Consider the following 24,230-nt stretch of genomic DNA (forward strand, 5'->3'; position numbering starts at 1 on the left):
ATCTCCAGGAGGTGACTTTTACTCCCCCAAAACTTCTTAGGCTTCGGGTGGGGGAGGCAGATCTATCAGCCTTCTCTTTACACCTCATTTATCAACATTTCCAGCCCGAGCTTTTGGTTGGTTTTTTTGTAGTTCATTCAAATGTACACACGAAATGCAAACCATCAGCCAGCTCCAGCTAACTCCTCATTCACAACACCCATGTTTATTAAAGTTAATCAGCTCTATTTTTAATTCCATAGAAAGTAATTTTTCTTTTTTCCTCCCCCTTTTTTTTTTTATTTTTACGTAAAAAAGGGAACACCTGCTCATCTCCTCTGCCTTTCACACGCCTGGAGTCACGTTGTTAGATCAGGTTTGCAGCCTTAATACCTTCGTTTTTTATGTCGAAGTGGCGAGAGTGAAAAAAAAAGCCACCGGAACAAAACAGTAGGAAAAAAGGTATTTGCAAAAAAAAAAAAAAATTAAATAGAAGGGGTCTTTGCCACAGCCCTGTGTTTAAGGAGACAAGCTGGTCTGGAGGCAAAGATGGTGCCTGCCCTGCAGAGCTGCCGCGTGACGAGGTCGGGTGAAGGGTTCAGCACACGCTGCCGGCGCCGCCGCACAAGAATAAACCCAGGTCAAGCCAACTGTTGTAGGGCCAGCACAGAGAGCAGATGGTGTCTCAGCCATGCAAATCACAAGGTTTAAAGCACACTGAGTGATAAAGGAAGAAAAACAACCTGCCCATCTCCCATAAAGCCAGCAAGAGAGATAAGGTGCACGCGATGTACCAGCTCCCAAACCCGGTGTACCAGCTTCCAAAGCTGGTGTACCAGCTCCCAAACCATTCCCAGCAGCAGCTCTCCCATCACCATGTGGGATTCTGTCCAGAGAGGACAGAGGAGATGGGCTTTGGTGCTGCTTTGCTGTCACCAGCCACCCTGACAGGTTTGTTTCCATGTGAACTCGGCAGCAATGTCAGCAGCCCCCCAGCCCCACAAGGGGCTCATCCAGCCCCAGATCCCTGCAGGATGCTCCCAAATGCCTCCATCTGCAAAGCAACACACACTAAGGGAAAGGAGGGAGCACCAGGCTGGGCACAACTTCCTGGGAAAGCCTCCATCACCTGCCAGGCCCGGAGCTGAGGGCACTTCCAGGATTGCTCCGATAACGCGGAGGACGGAGGCTGTGGGGGGCTGCCTGTCCCCAGCCTGCCCTGAGCACAAGCAAACAGCAAACCCGGCCACATCTCAATGCTCTCAGCACCAGGGAACATGTGCTCCCAGCACAGCACCTTCAGATTTTCAGCCCCAGCCCAAAAACCAAGCTGTGAGCATTTGGAACCTCAGCTGAGCCCACCGACAGCCTGCAGCAGAACCTACCTCCAGCAGACACTGGCCAACAGCTGCCATTGAGAAATGATCATAAAACACAGCCCAAAGCCTGAACATAGAGCACCTTCTTTATTTATTTGTTTGCTAAGCCAATAATATATATCCTTGCTGCAAACATGAGCTTGTAAACCCTACCTCTCCTCTAGCCAGACCTCTTGTAAACTGGGAATAACTTCATTTTGCTCATGGATCATCCTGCAGCAAGACTAGTGAAAAGAGAGCTGAGAGTGCCCGAGGGCACCCCGGGAAGGGGCACCCAGGCCCTCACCACAGGCACCAACAGCAAATAAAGAGCCTCAGTCTGTCTAACAGGAAGCAGTTTGTTTTCCCAACCTTTGTTGCAATAAGGAAAGGTCTTGATATTCCTGCTGTTACACTGACTCATACGAGAAGCCCCAGGACTTCCAGTGGGTCATTCTGAGCCATCTGATTCTAAGTTTTTCTTTATTTTCTAAGCACTATCCCCAGCCCACAAATCACCCACACTCTCCCTTCCACAGAGGCGTTGCTGCTGCTCGCCCACGACGCCTGAAGAAAAGCCACTGCAGGAAACCCTGGAGTCAATCAGACCTCGACCACCCTCCCTCCTCGCTGCAGTCACCAGGAATTCAGGGCTGCCCGGGTCCTGCCCAGCTCTCAAAGCAGAACTTCCATCCCCAAGAGAGAAATCACCATTTTTTTTTGCTGTGAGAGCACAAAAGCTGGGTGCCAAGGCAAGGCTGACTGAGGTGGCACCTCACGGGCTCTCCTGCCTCGCAGACACATCCCTCGCCACCAACGGCAGCGTCACAACTTCCCAACAAAAACTCAGCGTCGAGGCAGAAAATAAAGTAATAATTAAAAATAAATAAATAAATAAAGAGTCAACTGTGAATTTTGAAGCATTTTGATCAAAGGGAAGCTACAGGAAACCCCTGCAAAGCCCTCGAAGCCTCTTCCCCCCAGGCCAGAGCTCTCCCCTCCATCAGTACCCAACCCCGAGGGGCACCCACGGGGCACCCACCCATTCATTCCCAGCAGCCCCAAGGCTCCACCCAGCCAACTTAGCACCAACTCCACCGCAAAGTGTCAATACCTCCATTTTTTTGGGGTGGGGGTGGGGTGTGTGTGTTGGGTTTTTTGCCCTCCCCTCCCTTAAATCCAGAGCAAACTTCCCTTTCTGCTCACCCTCCCCATGCCCCATCCGTCCGCTCCCGATTGGCAGGGAAATCCTATACCCACCCTCCCCGCCGAGAAATGTCTGCTCTTGCAGCAGTCCCAACAAAGCCAACTGCCAAGCACACGCTGCTTCACAATAAAAGTCTCACTCGCTCCATTTATTTTTTTCCTCCTTTCCCCCTTTCCCGCAGCCGGCTGCCTCCATTCCCTCGCCGACCCCAGAGTGATTATTAACCATCCGTGGCTGGAGAACCTCCACAAAGGGTACACACCACCAGCCATGAAGCATAATTGCCCCCCCCTCCCCTCAACCCTTTTAATTTTAGGTTTCAAGGGGCAGCAAAAATTAGTGCATCTGAAGAAAGACTGATTGGGTCTTTGAAAGGGCTTTAAAAGCCATGAGGAGCCAAGCAGAGGAGCTACTGCTGATTTAGTTTTTCGCTCTCTGCCTCTGTTTACAAGAAAACAGGCTTCCTCTCCTCCATGAGGTCTTGGGAGGGGATGGAAGACAGGTCAGACCGGCCAAGGGAAGGCTCTGCAGCATTTCCAAACAGATGATGACTAGAAGCTACAGTGGTGCCTTTAAAACAAAAAAAAAAAAGAGCCCACAAAAAAAAAAAAAAAAAAAGGAAAAAATAAAAAAGGAAAAGAAAGAAGAGTAAAAGAACAAAGCTGGGAAACACAGAAAGAGCTTTCTCAGCCTCCTCCTTGGCATTTTCATCAGCCATCCGGGTGCCCTTCACAAAAGTCCAAACAGGTTTTATAGGCAAAGACAACACATGCACAGCAAAACTCCAACATATTGCAGCTTACCCAGCCCAGGGGACCAGAGTTACATCATGAGCCCGAGCTGTGTCCTCTCCCAGCAGCCCGGGCAGGAGCTCAGGCTGAGGTGCCAAGATGTCTACCTTCACCAGGGTCTTTTTTTTTTTTTTTTTATGTCTTAAAAGTCAACGGTCTGGGAACCCGAGGCTTCGCAGAGCGTTACGTGAGCGGAGCTGAGCAGCTACAGCAGGTCGAGCTGGAAGAGGGCTGGGAGCAGGACACCCCTCAAACTGCCCCTTCCCATCCAGGGCAGTGGGGTGCACCAACACCTCTGCCCCCAGACCCGGTGGGATGGACAGCACTGATCCTGCCCATCCTCCAGCAGGGAGGTGACACCAACCCCTCCCAGGTGACAGCACCGGGCCCTGCTCCCCACACACAGTCAGGACACCGCCCCAGGGAAAGCTCCCACCAGCCCAGCCTGCAGCACAGCAGAAGCAAAGCTCTCAACAAATGATGCAACCCCAGCAGCAGATTCTTATTCACTCATTTTTTCCCTCCTTCTCCTGGAAAACAAAAAAAATAAAAATAACGCAACCCGAACCAGCCTGCTCACAATAACCTTTGCCTTAAAGAGAAGACAAACATTTTGTAGTTAATTATACAGGAAATAATGATGAAGAGAAGGCTTGTACAAAGAGAGCGTTTCCTTTGTAGGCAGGGGAAGGCTGCTCATTTCGGGTCTGGGCGCTGCTCAGGTCCTGCTGTGCATGGGCAAGGCCTGGGATGAGGGCTCGTGGGGACGCTGACCACGGGCCTGTCATTAGAACCAACAGCAGCATTTGATCTGCAGAAGGAAGGAAGCACAACCACCAGCACACCCGGCCTACAAAGCAGTCACCAGCCTCAAAGCTCCTTTTTTTTTTTCCAGGTTAAGGCCACACTTCCTTATAAGCCCCATGCAATCATGTGAACATGGAATTTTATCTGCAGCTCACAACAAGCACTGCCCTCAGCCTGAAGTTTGTCCCCAAATCAAATTCTTTGCAGTTCTTTTGTCTCCTGGATTCCTTTCACCCGGACTCTTTCCCATAGAAAAGAAACATTTCCTTCTCAACCCCCATGTCCTCTCTCCCATTCCAGCCACACGTACTTCAACTCCCAAAAAGGGGGGACTCATAGAAAGAGGCACAAGTCCCTGCATGCAACAGCTGGGAACACGGAGACACGTGCATGAAACACAACAGGACTTAAAGTGATTTCTCTTAAGACAAGGCATTCCACGAGGGCGTGCAGGCTTCAGGCAAGGGGGGTCTGCAGAGCCCGTGCAATCCTGGAAAGGGGAGATCAATTTACACTTCCTCACTGCTTCCAGGCTGGGAAGTACCGTTCCCATCCAGCTGCATCCCAGTAGAGTTAAAGCCAGTGCAACTTGTATGTGCAGGCAAGTGTAAATCCAGAGCAGACAAAGGCATCCCCTCCTTCCACGGGCTGAGAGGAGCAAGGAGTCCAGCTGCTCCTGCCTTCTCCTGGCACCCGGGAGGGGAGGGGAGGGAAGAAAACCCTAAAATGGAGATCAAGATTCATCACTATCTCCAGCAAAAGCAAACCAGCCACTTCAGAAACAGCCAGTCCCCAGGAAGGCCGAGCCAGGACAAAACCATAGCACCAAGAGGAGCCTGGAGCAAGCAGATTCCAGCAGATTCCAGTGATGGGGAGCTGGAAGGCAGCTCACCCCCATGGAAGGGGCTCAGCTACCTCTTCAGCCTCCACGCTCCTCTTCCTCCCACCCCCAAACCACCACAGCCAGCGGCGCAGCTCCTTCTCCCCCTGCCCATCCCAATGGCGCCCCAAGGAAGGGCACACGGGGCAGCAGAGGAGGGAAAGCCCCCCATGGGCTTCCCATGGGACCACGAGGACCTGGCTCAGCTGCCCACACCACCTCCACCTGGGTCACCTCCAGCCATGGAGTGGCCCCGGCGCCTGCGAGCCGGGAAAGCGGCCAGGGAGAAGGGGGGGAAAAAAGAGACAAAATAATAATGAAAATAATAATCATCATAAAACTTGCACCCTCGGGCCTGTCCCTCTAATAACTACAGCAAAACCTCACCAAGGCCTTACTCTCCTGGAGGGCGAGAAAGCGACACAGCGCTGCCCAGCACCCGAAGTCCTGGAGGTGGGAGATCCTCACACCCTCTCCTCCATGGCCTACGGGCTTCGTCCCCGGCGTGGGGCCTGGTTTTTCTGCTCTGTCATTAAGAGTGGAGCCTGGTCTTTTCCTTCAATCCCAAGAATTGCACGGAATTAGATCATCTTTCTGGCTCGCCTCCCCCTACAGGCAGCTCCCGAGCATGCTCAGCGCGGCCGCGCTGCCATTTCATAACCGCATTGTTTACGGACACACGGACCTGCCATCTTTTGACAGGGACACAGGGCCCCTGTCCCTCCCCAGCGCCCCCAGCCCCCGCCACAAACACCCCCCTGGGGGAAGGCACGCTGCGAAAGCATGGAGAGCAGCAGCCTGGAGGGGTTATGGTGGTGGTTTTGCTGTTTTCCGGTTGGTTTTTGTTTCTTTTTTTCCTTCTCCCCCCTTGATTTAGGTCAAAATCCACCTGCTTTGGAGCCCCCCGTGGGGGGCTGGGGGGTTGTGGGGAGGAGAGGTCTCGCAGGGCTCGATGCAAAAAGCCAGCCATGATTTTTTAGCTTCTTCGAATCACAACTGTTCTTCGATGTCACCTAAAAATATAATACCCAGCCCAGTCTGCCATCCTCTGCCGAGCCTTCCTCTGTGAGAAAAAGGGTTGGAAATATGGTATTTCCCTTAAATAAACAAGTTGGCTTAGTCCCAGCACATAGAGTTTTCTCCTTTAAATGCAAACCAGAGTATTTTTGCAGGCACACAGGAAAATGAGGAGAGGAGGAGGGGAAATGTTCCTCATTTAACACCAAGAACTCCATGAAAAGCCTTGCAAGGTTGCTCGGAGCCCCGCTCTGTTCCAGCCCTCTCCCCGTCTGTGTTGATCATACTTTACAGGTGAAAGCAGCTCTGACTTATGACAGAGAGAAAATGCCAGAAGAGCTGGAGGTTTCCTCATCCTTGGAACAAGGACAAGTTGTGAAAAGCTTCCTTTGCAAGAGGCACTGTGCTGCTCCAGCACAGTATGGCAGCGTTGCAGGGAGGACACTTGCACGTCAGATCTTCTTAACCCCCACTGCCTCGACCCTTGTCCATGTCCTTCCCCCTCCTGATGGGGACTGAAGGAAAAGGATAAATAAATTACCTGGTTTGGGGGAAGCAAGCTGTTGAGTTGGGAGTCCAGAATATTTTTAAAAAGCTTGCTCTACATTTTTCCCCCTCTATTTTTAATTTGCTTTCAGGACATTTTCCAATTAGCTTGTACAATTTGAGAGCTTCGCTCCTGCTGCTTTCCTGACTACTGTAAATCCTGGCAGGCAGTGCTGCCCACTGCCCATCCTCCTCCTCTGCCTCCCTCCAGCACCAAGATCACCCTACAGCAAAGCCAGACAGGCATCCCCCAACCCAAGAGACCAAGGAGCTCCTACAGGCACAGGGAGGGACAGATCCCTCCGTAAACAAGGCAACATGAGGGTCTGCAGAGAGAAGTTGGTGTCAAAACTCTAAATTCAGAGGAGTATAAAAATAACTGGCTGAAAACGTTGGTTAAGGATTATAAATTCAGGATTCATTTCCAAGCCTCTGACATTCCATGTCACTGCAGGAACATATGGTCCTCCAAGGCTCCCAAGCAGGGAGCACACGCCATCAGTGCCCCGAGCCTTCCGAGTGACCCGAACACACGGTCACTCTCCCGCTGCGGCCATTCCTCGACCGCTCCCGGCCCCAGGAGCGGGAAGGTGAGAAGGAAAAACCTCAGGGAAAAGCAGTAAAAAGGAAAACAAAAGAGGAGCAGCAGGAGTCAAAGCCAGCCCTCCCCCAGACCAGCTGGCCAGGAGAGCGAAGCTCCTTAAAACTCCCTGTTTACCTGAATAAAGCAACTCCCTGACAGCGCAGGAGATGAACGCTCTTTCCTTAGGAGATGGCACCGCATGGGAGAGGTCAGGGAGCCTGGCAAAAGCAGCCTTGGGATGACCACTGGCACCCAAGCCCCCAGGTCATGGAGCTACCCCTGCTCCCCTGCCCAGGGCTGGTTTCACAGGGGCTGAGCAGCAGCAATATGCCCCATGTGAGCCACAGAGCCCAGCTGTGCCCCAACACGCTCTTGGACGAGGGGAAGAGCTCATGGAAAGCACTGAAAACACGCGGAACAGCCCGAACCCAAGACCTGAAGGCCCCACGTCGGGCTCTTAACCCTCGCCGAGAAGCAGCGCCCAGCCCAGACCTCGGCTGCTCTCCTCCCTCCAAAGTAGGTCAGGCTTTTCTGCAGCTCTGCAGACGCTTTCAAAGGGCCCTGGCCAGCAGGGACGGAGCGCTGGGCGCTGTCAGCCTCTGTCACACCGGTGTCACCGTGTCACCACCTCACAGGGGCACACCTTGCACACCATAGAGCATTTTTGGTTGTCTCCTCAGCCTTCATCAAGCCCAAAGCCCATTTTCTCTCTCAGGCAGCAGGTCAAGGCCTCTGCTCTTCACTGTTAAAAAGAAATCTCATTTCTTTCCTTGTGGCTTCTGAGGCCCTTTCCTTTCGCTCACATCTTCTAGATGATGAACAATGAGTGCATTTATAGTCCAGTGGAGACACGACAGATATTTAGATTAGGTGTCACAGATTGTCCTGTAAGCTCCCTAATCTTTTAAATGCCATCTTCACATCTTGCTCCTCGATCGAAAATTCAGTATTGTGTCTGCAGGGCAGCTTCAGGGGTCTCCCTGGAGCACAGCAAGCTCAGGACAGTGTTTTGTAGGGGTGCCCAGACTCCCCACAGCTCTGGGACCTTCGGTGTCCATCCCAAATCCCACTGAGGCCTGTGGCAGCCAACTGAGCTGTCTGCACATAACACAAACCACAGCAAAAAAAAAATAAAAATAAAATCCCATGGCAGGGCCAGGGCCCTGAATTTTAGGCAACTTTTAAAATATGTTGCAGACTTGGGCCTCCTGCCATGAAATCAACCACGGATGTTTCATTTTAACCAGCTGGTCCCTTGGATTTCATTGTTACAATGAAAAAAAAAAAAAAAAAGAAAGAGGGGAGGAAGTCACCCCAAAATCAAAAGGCTTGTTTCTTCCTGGTGAAATATTGTTGCCTCTTGCCTCCAGCTGAGAAAATGAGCCCTAAGCAGAAGCTGTCAAAGGAGACCTAGTGAGGAGATGCCATGTGGCCACGGGCCCTCTCCTCCCCTCTGAAAGTTCAGTCTTCGGTCAGCTCAGCCACCCCAGGCTTTGCTCCTTTTGCTTACAAGAGCTACAAGAGCAGGGAGGGCTCCCGGGAGAATTTTCCAGAAACTTCACCCTTAAAAAACTTCTAAAAGCACAAACCAACCCTAAAAATACACGAATAACCCCAACCCCGAACGGGCCTCCCCACCCTAGAACACAAATCAAAGACCACCCCTGGACGCGAGGAAAACAAAGCCCGAGGTTTCCCGGAGCGATGTCGGATGCTGAAGGACCCAGGAGCCCATGGCACAGCACCTGGAATATCCATCCCAGCGGGAAGGAGCCCGGCCGGTCCCCGCGCGCCCGCCTGCCCTCCCGCGCACGGGGCAGCGAAGGAGAGGAGCATCGAAGCAAATAAATAAATAACTAAGCCCAGCCGTGATCCCCCAAACTCTGTTCCTCCTCTCCAAGGCCTCTCCTTCCCCAGCAGGAGACAAGCCTGTCTGCCAGGGCCGGCGGGGCCGCGCCGGGCGCGGGAGGCTGTCGGACCCTGCGGTACCTGCGGGCAGCTGTTGTCTTCTTCTGGTGAAGACTCCAAGAGTTGCATATTCCAGATCCTCATGAGCAGTGATTCAGTTTCTGCTCATGTGATAAAGCTCCCTCTACAGAGTGAGCATGCCCAGAAGAGCCCATTTCACTGCTCCCTCCAAGCTGCAGCCATTTCACACAGAACCTGCCGGCTCCAGGGCGTCCATTGGAGCGCGATTATCCCGGGCATCCCGGGGACGCACCGGCAACGCAGATCATCTGTCAACTTTCTGACAAGGTGCCAGGCCTCAAAACTGATCACTTGCCTGAAAAAAAGAGAAAGCTCTTTAAACCATAGGGCGAGGTGTGCCTGTCTCGTGGCCTTCAAGAGTAGCACTTGTGCGTGGGAAAAGAGGAGGCAGGAGGGATGGAGAGGGACTCTCCGTGGCTTGGGGATGCTCCTGTGCTGATTTTGTTGTACTTAACAAAGCCCTCGACCTCAGAGCACTGGGATGAAGGTACATGGGTTAAACTGATGCAGTGAGCAGTGTCCAACTGCAAGTGCATTCAAGATCAGAACTGCTGAGCCAAAGGGGAGTTAATTTTCACTTTAGGGATTAATGAGACAACTTGACCTGGTACAACTGACCTTAAAAGGGTATCATAAACAGAGTTGTTGAAAAGTGCTGTGGGAGAACGAGGGGACACCCTCATGGATCCATCCTCATCCTTGCCCTAAAGAAGGGATAGTGCACTATGAGGTGCAGGAGCTCTGAGCTCAGCCTATGTCGAACCCTACAATATAGCTGGCCCAGTCAGCAAGATAAAAGAAGAAATTCTAGCTTCAAAATAAGAGTAGTTTGTCTCTGTTCCACTTAACAATTAAGCATAAACTCTTGGCAATCTTCATATCTGCTCAAGCTCCCAGCAAAACTGCCAGAGGAGCTCACAGGAACATCTGCGAGCAGAGATCGGCTGGAAGGGATTCAAGCAAGGCTGGCATTTATTGGAGGCAGGAGCAGGAGGCTGCTGGAGCTGGAGAACCTCCCCCCGAGGAGGGGGAGGGCGGCCACAACTCCAGAGAAGAGGCCAGGAGGAAGAGGAAACTCAGAAATGGCCTGTGGCACCACCCGTGTGCTCTTGGCCAAAGGGAAAACAGTTTTCCCCAAGAGAAGAGCACAGAGGATCGTCCTCTTTAAGAGCCAGAGTTCTCTGTAAGAGTAGAAATCCAAATGAAGACGAGCAGAGTGTGATGTGTCACAGTGAGCTGGGGAGGGCAGGGAGCAGCCTGCACTGTAGAGAGGGAAAAGGCCATCCAAATCCACAGGGAGGTTTTGAGGAGCCCAAGGAGGATGTTTGCCCTGCCCCAGCACCCAAGGCAGGCAGGCAAATCCAGGCCCTCAGCCATGGCCTGCTCTGCCATCCCCTCCTCCCTGCAGAGCACAGAGTACCAAGTCCTGCCAGGCTGGAAACATCCACAAGCCAGGTTTTCTCCAGCCCAAGCAGCTATTTCACCACCCTGGCCAGGCACATTTGCAAGGCTGCAATAATTAAGGCAGCAAAGAGCCGCTACGGATCTGCCTCAGATACAGGGACGTTGTTTTTCCCTCCACGCTCTGGAGAAGCTTCACTACTAAACAGTTAAAACACACAAGGCTAAATTGAGATGACTGAGTTTCATAGGGAAGGAGTATCTGAGGTGACAGTATAACGCAAGGATCGCTCTCTCACCCGCTGGGTTTTTGTTTGATGTGAATCTTAAGTTTTAATATACACAAAATGAGATTCTCCTGGCCTTTCTCTCAGTCGCTGAGAGGTGGAGAGGTAACTCATTTAAGATAAATTCAAAAATCCCCAAACAAAAGCAACAACCCCCGACTACGCAGACAGGAGTTGTGTTATCCACCGCATCAAAAGATTACTGGAGTTCAGACCAAAGATGGCTTTAAAACAGTCGACGTGCTGCCCTTCCTTGCAGCACGAAATTACCAAGCTTTCATTAAAACCCCAGAAATAGAAACAAAGATATTAACAAAGGCAGTGTCAACGATCCACCACAGCCAACATTCCCTTCCAGAGGTAAAATAATGATGGAGAACAGCCACAGCCTCCCCGCACAGGCAGAGGGGTGACAGTCCCCACTGCATCTCCACACCAGACATGTTTTCACTGCTGAGGTTAAAGACACACCGAGAGCAGATGCTACAAAAGATGCTTTGCACATCTCATGGCCATCCTCGAAAGCACTAAACACTGTTTAGAAACAACAAGTACAAGGCAAAGGGGGGTATTGCAGATGCTTCAATGACCAACTGGAGCAAAGCGATCGATCGGCGTCGTAGCAGCAGCTCTGCTCAGTGCCCAGCCACGGGGGATGGCCGGGTGTTGATCAGTAAGACCTTAAATTTATGTTATCCCAAAGGAGAAAGAAGCTTCCAGAGCACAGGTACTCCTGTGGCTGAGCTGTCAAAGCAGTGCCTCCTGCCCAGGACTCCAGGGCCCCCATCTACCCTCCTTTGCAGGGCCCTGGTGGTCACAGACCCATCTCCAGACTGGTTTTGCTAATGATTTAGGATGAGAACAAGCCCATGCCCCATGAAGCTGTGCCCTTTATTTAAACAAAGTGCTCTCCAGTAGCTTTCCCACCACACCGGTAGGAGCCAGCCCGACACCCCCTTTCCAAACATTCCTACCAGCGCCCACAGATCACAAGGTATTTTCACTCCGGTGTTTTCACTCCGTGGCTCTCAGGCCTCCACGCTCTGATTGAAGGCTCAAACATCCCTTTCAGAAATCCCACATTTTCAGGAAGAAAAGCAGCAGCACAACAATCTCCCTTCACAAAGGACACTGGGTTCCTCAGGGCTTTTGCTTAATGACACCATTTTACGTCCATTATTTTCACAGCTCCCTTGCAGAGGAAGCACAAGTGGGAGGCAAGGGGAAGATTTTTGTTTCTATAGGAAGAACAATATTTAGTTCTGCAAAATATAGAGGGTTTTCCTTATTTCCATCAGGTTCCTCTTCTTCCAGACCCTCCAGTTGATCAAGTCTGATGCTCCCCTTCAAGACTCTTCGGAAGCGATCCCAAAAGCACAAAAAGCTGAAGGGTCTCTGGATATAAGATGGGCATTTCTGTTGCAATCTTGACTTGTTTCTGTACCATTATAAACCAGCTCTACCACAAGCTGTTCAAATGCTCCCTTTCCTCCTCAGCCATTATAGGCATTTCTTAACCAGAATGTCCCAGGACACACAGGGTGTCTTCAGCATCCTCCAGGAGAGCCCCAGTGTCCACCTCCAGGCTCAGATAACAGCCTTGAAAGAGCAGGCAGTCATTAATGCACAATTCTGGAATCACAGCTTTCCCTACCTTTCAAAATCTGCTTTTTCCCCCCAAAGTTCTTGAGCTCTTTCTCCCCCCTTTTCCTCAGCACAGTTGAAAACTGTTTTCACTTAACAGGAAATGTGAAATGTTCCCTGGGATGCTGCATTGAGTACATCACACACACCAAGAAGGAAAAAAAAAAAAAAAAGGAAGGAAAAAAAAAGGAAAAAAGAAAAGGAAAGGAAAAAATGATCCTATTGGACAGCAATGGAGATGTGAGCTCTCTGGGAGATGTTGCTATGTTTTGATAAGAATATGCATTGAGTATTTCATTTACAGGGCTATCCTAGAACTTTATTTAGCAGCATATTGGCCAGACAGCTGTAATTTAGAACATACTGTATTCCTAACAGTTCCCAATTATAAATTCCTTCAGTTTTAACTTATAGTAACCACAGCTCCTTCTATTTTGGAAACCTAAAACCACCATTTCTCCCCTTCATTCAGCCATCGCATATCAAGAGCTCCTACTGCACGAACACAGCCTCGCTGGAGAAGAGTCCTAAATCCAGCATCCCAGGTGGGATCACCACTCCCACCACACTCACTGCTCCACAGGCAGATGTGTTATTGTTCACTCTGGGGGCTCAGCCCCGTGTCAGTGCAGAGCCAGCCCTGCTCAGTGCCCTGCCAGCAGCGCCGGCTGGGAAAATGGCTGCGCGCATTCCAGCTCCCTCCTGCTGCAACGGGAGCTGGAGCGCGGCTGTGGAGCCTGCCAAGGAGCCTCACGTGCTCAATCTGTCCCCGTACTTTGACCTCACACCTATTTTTTTTTTAAGGATTAAGGCACTGACGTGAAAATAAGCAAGTTCTTCGCCGGCATCGGTGCTTCCCGATGCCTTTGTATCTCTCCCCGGATCAGGAGCTCCTACGGAATATCGCCGTTGAGGGCTCCACAAGAAATCCTGCTGACTTTATCAAATTTCTGCAAGGAACAGAAGGAGCTGGTGAACCCTTTAAAAACAAAGCTCCTGCCTCCATGCAAGTCTCATGGTTAAGAGGAGCGGAGAAATGGAGCATGATGTGTGTACGGAATTGGCTCCACAGAAGCTGCTTCTCAGCAACTGCCATAAGGTGGCAGTGGGTCTTTAAGGCTCCCTTACACCTTCACACAGCACAATAGGAAATTAGCACACCAGTGGGTTTCCAGCATCTGAAACTGTTTAAGTCCCATTTCCTCATCAAGGGAGCCAGACCATGCTTGAAAACTTGGGGCTGAGATCACCTCAACCGCCAGAGTCACATCGGGAGAAAAAGCCACGGGGACAAACTCTGAAAAGCCATAAACACAGCCCCCACCTCAGCCAAAGAAAATCCAACCCTTTCCCCTCTCGGTGTACAGTCACAATGCTGTTTGTTTCACATAAATGCTTTCCTTTGTGCTTTCATCCAGCCATAAACAACCCAGCGACCATTAAAGAGTAGGAGAAGTTCTGTCTGCCCAGTAAGCTGGGCGCCAGCAGGAGTTTATGCAGGCACTGTAAAAGTAAGCCCAGTAAGCAAACTAGTGACCAGCTCAGCACAGGGCTGATGTAGCAAACAGGCTCAGAAAGCACCAAGGAAGCGTTGGGTGCACAAGAAAGATGGAACCAGGCAATAAATAGGCAAGTTACTTTAGGTAATGAAGTGACTCTTCATGCAGAATGACCATCACCTGGGACACAGCAACAAAATCAAATCTTTGCCAGTCGCCCTCTGAATTACACTGTGAAAAGTGGCCAGAGTTGCCCTGAAGGAAGAGTTGATCTACCTTAAAAGGCAGACCACGATCACAGAGGTTTCTGTTCAGTAAGTCAAACACTACAACGCTGTAACACCCAAGTATTCCCAGTGCTCTGAGCAGAGCAAACCCCTCGCCTTACCTTCACCTCCAGCCAGGCCGAAACACGGGTGGGCCCCCCATAACACGCCTCCCATGCGTGAGGAGACAGGTCTGAGGCTCGTGGCCGACGTCCCCCCTGCTCCACACCAAGCCAGAGCTTCCCTACACCTCGCTAACACAAACACCCAGAGCCAATGTAAATGTTTTATTGGCACTTCCCCACGCAGCGAGCTTGTACAACAACTGGAGTCAATCGGCTCATGCAGCACATACCTGCTGGTGCTTACACATTCCTTGTAAAAACCTGGCAACTACGGATGAAATCCAAGAGCCCAACAGAGCACGACCCACAGAGTCCCCTGCCTGCCCCCAAGCCCACTCGCCAACACGTTAAACCCCCTGCAAGAAGCACAGAAAACCTCGCAGCCAAAGGAACAAACAAACATATTCCCTCCTCTCCCTTGCCAGTGTGGAGGACCTGATGTGGCAAGGTTTGTTTGCCACCACTGGAATGCAAAATAAGGCTGGAAAAGGGAGTTGGAGTTTGACGTTCTTTCGCCCTCCCACCATCCCAGCCGGATCCTGGTTTGAACTGCGGGGCAGGTCCGAGCCCCGCGAGGCTCCCCATCAATAACAATTAGCGACGGAGCCAGGATCACATGGGCTCCACCATGGAGGCACAGCCCTGGCTGCAGCCCCTGCCTGCTGTCACCTCATGTCACCAGCCTGACATTGCACAGGTCCCTTCTCCGCACGGGCCTGCCAGCCAGCAAAGGTCAGTATTCCAAACCCCTCCCCGCGGATCCGCAGGAAGCGTTTGAAGCCATCTCGTGTCAGTGGTTTAACTGCGCTGCTTTTGAATCAATTCCAACAGTTGTTGCTCCATCCGGTCTCCTCGCTCCCCCAGCCTGGGGGCACGGCAAGGAACCGACTGGATTTGCCCTACCTCCATCCTGGCTGCGGGGAGCTGCGGGTCCCTCCAGGTCCTGACTCCAGGCCTATCCCTGCTCCAGCCACAAATCCATCTCACTCCATGGGTGCAGCCTCCACCCCGGAGCATGCTCAGTGCGGGCTGATCTTCAGCCATTTCAGAGCTTTAATGAAATGTAAGCATAAGGAAGTGTCATTAGCAAAAAAAAAAAAAAAAAAAAAAAAGAAATGGTGCAGGATTCATCCCAATCCGGCCAACCTTCCTCTTCCCATCCTCTGTCAAGGAGGTGAAGCTCTCGCTGCGGGGATCGCAGGCGTTTTTAGGCTGCAAGCATCTCGTTTTAGAACAAAAGCAAGGAAAATCCTGTCTCAGGCAAGCCTAGTGCAAAAGGAGCGTTTCCCAGTGACACCCAAACCAGGTGATTTGTCACTCTGGGTCTTCCACAAATTGCAATATTTTCATAAAATGTCATTAATGTTAGGGGTTTTTTCCCCCCAACGGGCTTCAACTGATGCTTTTAGCTGGCAATGCAAATAGTGCTTCCCAGCCATCTTAAAGCTAAACCTACCCCAGTCTACCCTGATCTCCTTGAAGGTTATTTTAACTCTATTTGCAAGAAAGTTAAACAGTAGGATTAAAGAGGGGGAGAGACTGCAGAGCAACACACTTCATGCTATGTTTTCCTAAGGACCTGAATTTTAAGAGAGGTTTGTTTTCCACTTGTCACCTCTGAAATTCCACCATCATTACCTTGTCTCCTCAATGCAGTAGGACTGTTTCATGGAAGAATTAAGAGAGGTTGTTTTTTTTTTTAAATCCTTTACAGTTTTCCAAACAAAAGATGCAAAGACGCACAACAGCCCTGTACACTGTGAGTGATCTGCACACGGAGCTGGACTTAAAAACTTGTGTTTCCCAAAATATCCTTTGCATGTTCCCTACAGATCCCTCCCAGCTCTCTGAACTGCTCCAGAAAACAAAGATAGTTGGTGCAGAAGTTCAGCTTTGCCAGGGCAAAAATTGGTTATTTAATCCCAACAAAGTTGGAATGTATATAGCATGTATCCTGTTCCTCATGCTGGGCCCAGGCCAAAAGCAGCTCTGGATGTTGAAATCCATGAATTGTGTGTGCTCTGCTGGGTGACGTTTGTTTCCAATGCCCCCCTCCGCCCCCCACGTGCAGTGTCTGCCCCAGTGCTGGAGTTTGAGAAATAACTAAAAAACAAAACAAGTTACTTTATCAACACAACATTTCGGAAAAGGGAGAAAAAAAAAATCAGGGTGGCAGATGAACCCCAACCCAGCTTCTTTCCTGACCCAAACTCCCAAGGGAGCCACGGCAACGCCATGAGCCTTCCTGTGCGGCGCCACGAGCCAAGTCAAAGTCAAGATTTTCCTCAGGCCCCAGCACATCTGTGCCAGATGCACCACGCAAACAACTCATGACGCTGCTCTCTCATCCCTTCCCTGATAAATCCAGCCCAGTCCTCAACACCAAGCCACAGCTTTTTAGCAAATTATTTGGGAGCGTGTTCGCAGCTGCCTCCGGAGCTCCAGGCAGCCAAGCGCTGGCGAGCTGCGTTTTACTCAAATATTTTTAGAGCACAAAACATTTGGTAAAGTGACCCAGGATAAACCATATTAATTCAGCACAGGGCTCCCCTCAGACCTCTCTGGCTGCTGAAGGTTGTCACTGAAGGGGCTGTTTGGCCCTGGGCTGCCCCTACCCGGGGACCTTCATCAGGAGCGATTCCCTCCACGCCACGCTGGGCAATCCCAGACACCACCCAGTGCTTTCATTAAGCACAGATTGATAAACCCCGCCAACAATTTTCTATTCCCATCCTCTCCCTCGCCTTTAAATTGGAGGTAGTTTAAAAATAATATCCAGACCATAAAATCCCGAGGCATGTCTGCTGAGTCGAGCGGTGTTTGCATCTCGCACAGCCCGAGCATGTCAAATTTGTTTCCTTGGAAACAAAGACCAATTTGCAAGCATTGCTTTCTTCCTTTTCTTTATTTCATGTAAGGAAGACATCCATACCTGCAGCTCTTGCTGATACAAAGGAATTAAAGCAGATTCACTTACCAACAGGGTTCATAGCAGAATTATTAATGTATTTCACTAATGAACCATTGGTTTGCTGCACTGACGGAAAACCACGGTTCATCACTGTTTAAAGATCCTGTTTGCCCTCAATGGATACACACTCGAGGCATGGCATTTATATTGTTTCCTTGGGGACAGGTAGAAAAAAAAACAGCAAAGCCAGAGTGATTTGCTTACCCTGGGCTACACACAGTGGTTCCAGTGGAGGAGTAGTTTAAGAGGGAAATCCTGTCCTGCTCCCACCACATCCCTCCAAAGGACACAGCAGCACGGCTCAAACACACCTGCTTCCAACACAGGCTGAAGAGTCAACACAAGCCTAATAAAATAGGAAGTGATAACCTCTTGTAGATCTGTTTTGCCAGTTTTAAGCCCAACTTTTCCCCACTGAGGCACACAGTAGGGAGGTGGGAAGGCAGCCTTTCTGTGCTGCCATAACTCTTCTCCCAGACCTGCTCCCATCACATCCTCCCTCTGAAGGCAGTAAATCCTGTGGTGACGACACACAACCTCTCTGTGTGGGCAAGAAAGAGGGGGGAGGGCAGCAGTGTCAGAGCTGAGTTATCCATAGGCTCATTTGCAAAGGGAATCAGGTGCCTCCACCTCCAGAGCTTCCATCAGGAATTATGAGAGCTCAGCACTTCTCACAAATCCGTCAGATACGGCACAAAATGGACACGCAGGAGAACCGCAAATAAAATTATGGCTCCTCAAACATTCCCTCCCTGGGGCTGACTCAGCACAGAGGTCATTCCCAGCATTTTCCCAGGCTGAGGCCAGGTTGCAATCCCCACCTGGGAAGGGTCTCCAAGGAAGACCTGTTCCTGTTTGGATCACTGGATTAGAAAAACCCGAGGGAGCAGCACAAACAGAAGGCAACAGGAGCAAAAAAAACCTCCCTCCTGCACGTGAAGGACAAAGCCTCACTATTCCCTGCCCCTGGAGAATCCCAGAGCCATTGTTGGAGCCAGTGTCCAACACTAAACCTTGGATGCTTCACACCTCAAAGTCAGGCCTTGGACTCCAACAGCCCAGATATTCCAAAGGGGTTCTGAGCCTGCCAACGCCACTCTCCTGACAGAGCAGCCTTGCTCTCCTCTTCAACGTGCCCACAGCAGGACCAAGGTAATCTGTCAACAAAAAGCACAAAAAAACCCCAAACCCTGCAAAAGTCCAGCAGAACTGCCACAGGGTCTCACCTTTGAGCTTAAAAAATTCATCTCTTTTCAGCACACTGATTTTTCCTACGTGGCTGAAGAGCACTCAACACCTCTAGCTCAGAGATCCATTCCTGCTGCTCTTAAGGAATCCTGGAAGCAAATCCTCCAGGCTACCAACAACAGGCACCCTTTACCAGGTACTGTAATTACTTAATTTTATTCTAACCAATGCCACAGCCTTAAGGAGTTTTGGAGGCTGCTGAACAAATTCTGTGGAAAGACCAAGGAAAATCATCTAATTCTTCCTGATCAAAAGCAGAGCATATACTGAAAAAAGCATCTAAACATCACCAAGTAAAAAAGAACAAGGTAGATGCATAGGGATTTGCTTAAAGGTACTGCAACAATAATCAGGATTTATAAAGAAATTTATAATAAGAGGTGGGAATAGTAGGCAATATTAATGTATCTACTTCTGGGAAAATCAAGGCTTGGACAATTAACTGCCAAAAATTTCTGGAGTGTTCCTTCACAGATGTAGAGCAACATGACACAGGAGACATGGATGTGAAGTCATGTTTTGCTGCTGATTTACTGAGTCACCTCAGACCAGCAAGGAATGTCTTGGGACAGCCCATCCGGGATAAGTTGAATTTGAATTTCAGTGAAGTTTGAGCATTTCAAGCTCCCCTGAAAAAATCCCATCCTCTGTTATTTAAAAACAACCAGATAACCCCAAAACACCTCAATGTACATAACAATCATATCAGGTTTTTCTCCCTCTAATATTCCCTGTAACAAACATGGTTTTGGAGATATTTATCCTGAACAGTGACCCTGCAATCACTAAGGAGCCCTTGCCAAGTTCAAAAGAGGGCAGATGATGCCACGTGGGTGAATTTGTGACACCAGGACACAGGCCAGACTAAAAAAAGGGAGTCAGACACGTTGGAATCAATCAAGAGGAGCAATAAATTCAGAGAAGTTATTCAGAAATGTTTTGTCAGATAACTGGGCTGCGAGTCAAAGCCCCTGGGGTGAGGGCACGAGTTCCGTTGTGGGGGTTTAATCCAGATGCTTTAAACACCTGGCAAGGGCTTGGGGGAAAAGACTGGATCAAACACAGGGAAATGTGGAAATGGAGATGACACCACTTCCTAACAAATTTAACCACTGCAGGTGTGGCAGGAACAGGGAGCCAATAGGTGCTTTGAGCCCCATGTGTGTCTGGAGACTTCTGAACACAGGTTTATAGCTGGGGTGACAGACATGGCATTTACTGTAATGCTGAAGTCACCAAACCATCCCATTTTCTTGGGTTCCCAGAACTACAGTACCAAAGCCTTGCTGTATTCCAGAGGACTGAGGTGAGGGCAGTGCACAAAGCTCAAGGCTGACGAGCTCACTGTGATGCCTTTACATATGAACAAAAAAATAAATTTTAAATCAAGAGTCACACACTGATTTGGGGTGGCCAGTTCAGACAGAGTTTCTCAAACCTATTTTTAGAATACCCTGAGTTGGAAGGGACCACATGGATCACCCAGTCCAACCCTGGCCCTGCACAGACACCCCAGCAACTCCGCCCTGTCCCTCAGAGCGTTGTCCAAACCCTCCTGGAGCTCTGGCAGCCTTGGGGCTGTGCCCACTGCCCTGGGGAGCCTGGTCAGTGCCCAACCACCCTCTGGTCCTTTTCCCAATATCCAGTCTAAACCTCCCCTGCCATGGCTTCATGCCATTTTTCAAGGGGATGAACAGATGCACAGATGTGAATGGTCAGGGCACTTGAAAATAAAGCGCCGGTTTCACATCAAAAATCAAACCACTGCTTCAAAAATAACTTCCCTCCAATTCTCCCCCCCCTTCCCACCCCTCTGGATAATACCCATTCACTTGCCTCAAAGGAGGCACAGAGCTTCATTTTGTCAACATTTAAACTGAAAGACTCAAAATACAGTGAAACACCAGGAAGAAGAAAACCAAACAAACCACAAAATGCTGCAATAACCACCAGCTCTCAGAGCCATGAACCAGAGAACGGAGAGAGAGAAGCCTTGCAGAAGGTCTGCCCAGCAGCCCCTCTCCTCCTCTGCCCACTCTTGGCCACAGCAACTACAACCTGTTTGGGAAGCAAAGCAAAGGATTCTCCAGGACTCTCCCAGGGACAAGTTCTGCACACTGAAAAAAAGACCATGTGCACTATTTTTATTATGCAAGGAACAGGAAAGGGCTTCACCCTTCCAGTGCTCTGTACAGAGCACAGACTCTCCCTCCTGGTGCTGATCTCCTGAATCCAAATGTGCACATCAAAAGCACCGTGGAGCTTTGGAAGCTTCTCCTCCACTCTCATGCAGCCTCACCCCAGACAAAAAACAAGCAGAAGTGGTTGGTTCTGGTTCAGTGATAACACCAAAAATAAAATAAAATAAAACAAAAGTAGACAGGCAACATGAAAAAAAAAAATCCTGAGCATTTTTCTTCTGCAACAGGAAGCCAAATTCCAGCCTTGATCATTCTGGAGCTTCAATTAAACAAACTCAAGGACTGCTGGAGGAAGCAGAGCTGAGTTTTGTAAGACATTTGCTTGGTAGCTGAAAGATCTGGAGTTTCACATGAAGTTTATGAGCAGCTGGATCGTCCCTGGCACTGTCCTCAAACCCAAACCCAGCCCCACAGCAGCACACTGAGCTTTGATTAATGACTCCTGCTGCACTTGGGGAACAGAACTGCAGCATTGTCTTCATGCACAAGCCAAGAAAAAGCAGCCAGAGGGGCAGAATGTGGCCCTGCAAAAAAGATTTCCAGGATTCCCTGCCAGGCAGCAGCTGAGGAAGCACAGCCAGGCCCTGCCAGGGGAGGGAAGGTGCTGCAGAGCGTCACCACAGCACGTTCCTTGTGCTGCACAGGCTGAGGGCTGAGCCCTCCCCAGATGGCTGAGAGGAGCCCAGAGCTGCTGCAGCACCTGGCAAACATCACTCAGCTCTTTCATCAGCTCCTGCACTGCCTCCTCAGCACACTCAGCTCTCACACAGTGTGGGGGATGCAGCTCTGGGAGAGCCTCTGGAGCCACAGGTATGGACAGGGCTGAGTCCTGAGCATCCTCTAGAACAGCCCTCCCCAAACACTGCTTCAAAATAATGTGCCCTTCCTCAAATCCCCTGGAATCTTTTCCCTGGATACACCCCCTGTCCCGTTCTTCTGCCACAAAGGGGACAGACCCCAAGCAAGGTCCCAAGGTTGCAAGAGAGGGACCTTCCCAGCCAGCCTTGGGACAGTTGTCCTGTGTTCTCCTTCCCTGAGCAGGTGTAAGGTATCAGCAGACACCTGACAAAAACACAAATGGCTCTAAGCCTTGAGCACAAATAGGCAACATTCCCATCCTAGCAGGAGAATTGCTCCATGGTTTTTTTCCCTCCTTTAAGAAAGGGAGAGGGAAAGCCCCACTCAGACCATGATAATGACATTATCCCAGGTGGATATAAAGGGAAAATCCCTCAGGTACTGCCACCACCACTGTAGTGTTTGTGATATTCCCTGACATGGTGTGAAAACCCACAAGGGTGGATATTTACAGGTCAATATGCTGGGATGTACCATATGCACCAAGAATTTTGTTTTCCTGGGTCCCTTTTCAGAAGGAACAGAATCAAGGATCAACTCTAAAGCAACCCAAAGTGCCTGTCATTTCAAACTGCATCCAACGCTCTTCTTCCTCTCCCTCCCGAGAAAAGCATTGCAGAAGGTCCTGTAAAGCCCTGAATATCCCATTGTAATCCAAGCCCAGCCCTTTCCCAAGCAGACTGAATGGATGTCATAAATCAAAGTTTGACTTTAAACTATAAAAACCCAAGACAAGGCTGCGTCCCTGCAAGGAACAAGCAAAAAACCCACAAGTACATACAAATCCTCCTGCAGTGGTGCAGTTTGCACACAGCAGCCCAAATAAATGCCAGCCTTAGGTGCTCATAGAGTAGGACCAACTCTGCTGGGAGGGATGCTCATGAATGGGACCTTCTGCTTGGATCTGAGGGAGGGAAGGAAGGTCATGAAGTGCACATGAAGTAACCAAGTCCAGCAATTCCAGGGATTCTTATCCATTTGTTTTTACCAGGTTCTTATCCCTCATGTCATCCTTGTCACACTTGCACTCAGCAGCTGACTTCACCTTCAGTCAGCCTTCTGCCTGGGGAGAAGGAAGTTTGCTGCCATCCTTTTGTTTTAAAGAGCTGCTCCCCGATGGATCCAGCTGTGCTGATTTGCACAGCTGCATCACAACCAGCTCCTGACAGAACCCAGGTCGGCTCAGCCTGTATCTCATCACAAAACCCATCAAAGGTTTTCTCATGTATTTTTTCTAGAGGTGAAAGCCAAACTTCTCAGGGAGACCCAAACTCCACCGAGCTCAGGCCTTTCCTTGCCATGCCTGGGAGGGACACGAGGTCTGTCAGAGCACAGCTGATTTCTTTTTCACCAGCTAATTAAGAATTAAATGGAGGCTCTGCCTTCACTGCAAAAGCCATGTTTGTGCTAAAACCAGAAGATAGGTTGCATGAAGGTTACAGTTATATTTGCTAGGGAGGATACATAGGACAAATTAACTTAAATTAGCTACAGAGGTCAAAATATGCTTTGTTTTGCCTTCACTGGGCTGGAGTGCTGGAAGAGCTGGTTCAAGCACAGCACTTTGGGCACTGGGGCCAGTGCAAGGCAGTGACACAAGCACAAGGCAGGTGTAGGGAACACCACTGACGTGGTTTGTTCTTCCATCAGCCAGGTACAGTTGTGCTCCATTTCCTCTCCTTCCAACCACCCACAGGGTTTGTGGGAGACCTTCAAAATCAGGTTTCTCAGCCTGGCAGGGCACTGCCCTCCCCATCACAACCACAGACCATCTGAGACGTTCCCCATGGAGAATGGAAGGGTCAGTCCTTCCCACTCATCACCCCTTCCATATTCAGGCCTCAGGAGACTTTCCTGTATCACTTTCTAGTCTGGAATAAAGGACAATTAAAGCAAATCTTCTCCAGCTGCTGCAGAGACCACCAGCCCTTGCCTCCCAACCCCTTTGCCATCTTCACCTGTTTCCCACTTCCCTGCCTACACACCCAAGTGCCTCCCTGGAAATTTTTCTGGGATCCCTTTTCCCTGTTTGCAGTTGTTCACATGCCCAGACACCCAGTCCCTCATGTTTCAATGCTTCATCATCCAGGCCACTTTTCCTCTTGTGTTGAAACTCTCTTCCCGTGTTTTTAATCCCTGTATTTTCTTTTGCCTCTGTTTCTAATTTATTCTCTCCATCCCACTTCTTTCTCTCTAATCCTTTCATGCTCCCCTCTTGGGGCAGGTTTAAAAACAAAGACCCTGGTGCTGCTCACCTCGAGGTGCAGGCAGCAGTGAGGTTTAACTGACTTAAGATTTTCCTACAAGCTTGGCCTACCTTGTCCTGCCCAACTAACTAAATTATTAAGTTATTAGTTATCTATTAAATGCATATCAGATCTCATCAGCAAATTCAGGTTTTACACAGTTGCCCCTATCCCACATGTAGGGTGAACTGTTAAACAAGTATTAGTGCAGCATAAACATTAACCCATCCCAAAAATGAAGAGGAACATCTCTTGCAGTAAATAAGAATAAAATTGGTGGGTGGAACAGGTGGTGGCACTGAAGCCCCTCCAGCTCCCTCCTCACCA

General features: G+C 49.9%; 1 protein-coding gene across 13 annotated transcripts in view; it reads right to left on the reverse strand.

Annotated features, from left to right (window-relative positions):
• EHMT1 (euchromatic histone lysine methyltransferase 1) overlaps positions 1–24,230 on the reverse strand; it is a 127,959-nt gene that overhangs the window by 71,670 nt on the left and 32,059 nt on the right. The window contains exon 1 of one of the 13 annotated variants that reach the window (XM_032708194.1): positions 15,283–15,381. The exons of 7 other annotated variants lie outside the window; for them this stretch is intronic. In XM_032708194.1, the coding sequence (XP_032564085.1) occupies positions 15,283–15,288 (6 nt within the window). In that variant the 5' untranslated portion in view covers positions 15,289–15,381. Of the gene's footprint in view, positions 1–2,543; positions 2,564–3,347; positions 3,372–5,409; positions 5,608–9,157; positions 9,265–14,376; positions 14,463–15,282; positions 15,382–24,230 lie in introns of those variants that run through there. 5 more of the 13 variants (XM_032708198.1, XM_032708190.1, XM_032708195.1 and 2 more) reach the window with 5 other exon arrangements.

This window comes from Chiroxiphia lanceolata, chromosome 21, assembly GCF_009829145.1.
Source record: "Chiroxiphia lanceolata isolate bChiLan1 chromosome 21, bChiLan1.pri, whole genome shotgun sequence".
NCBI classification, from domain to species: domain Eukaryota; kingdom Metazoa; phylum Chordata; class Aves; order Passeriformes; family Pipridae; genus Chiroxiphia; species Chiroxiphia lanceolata.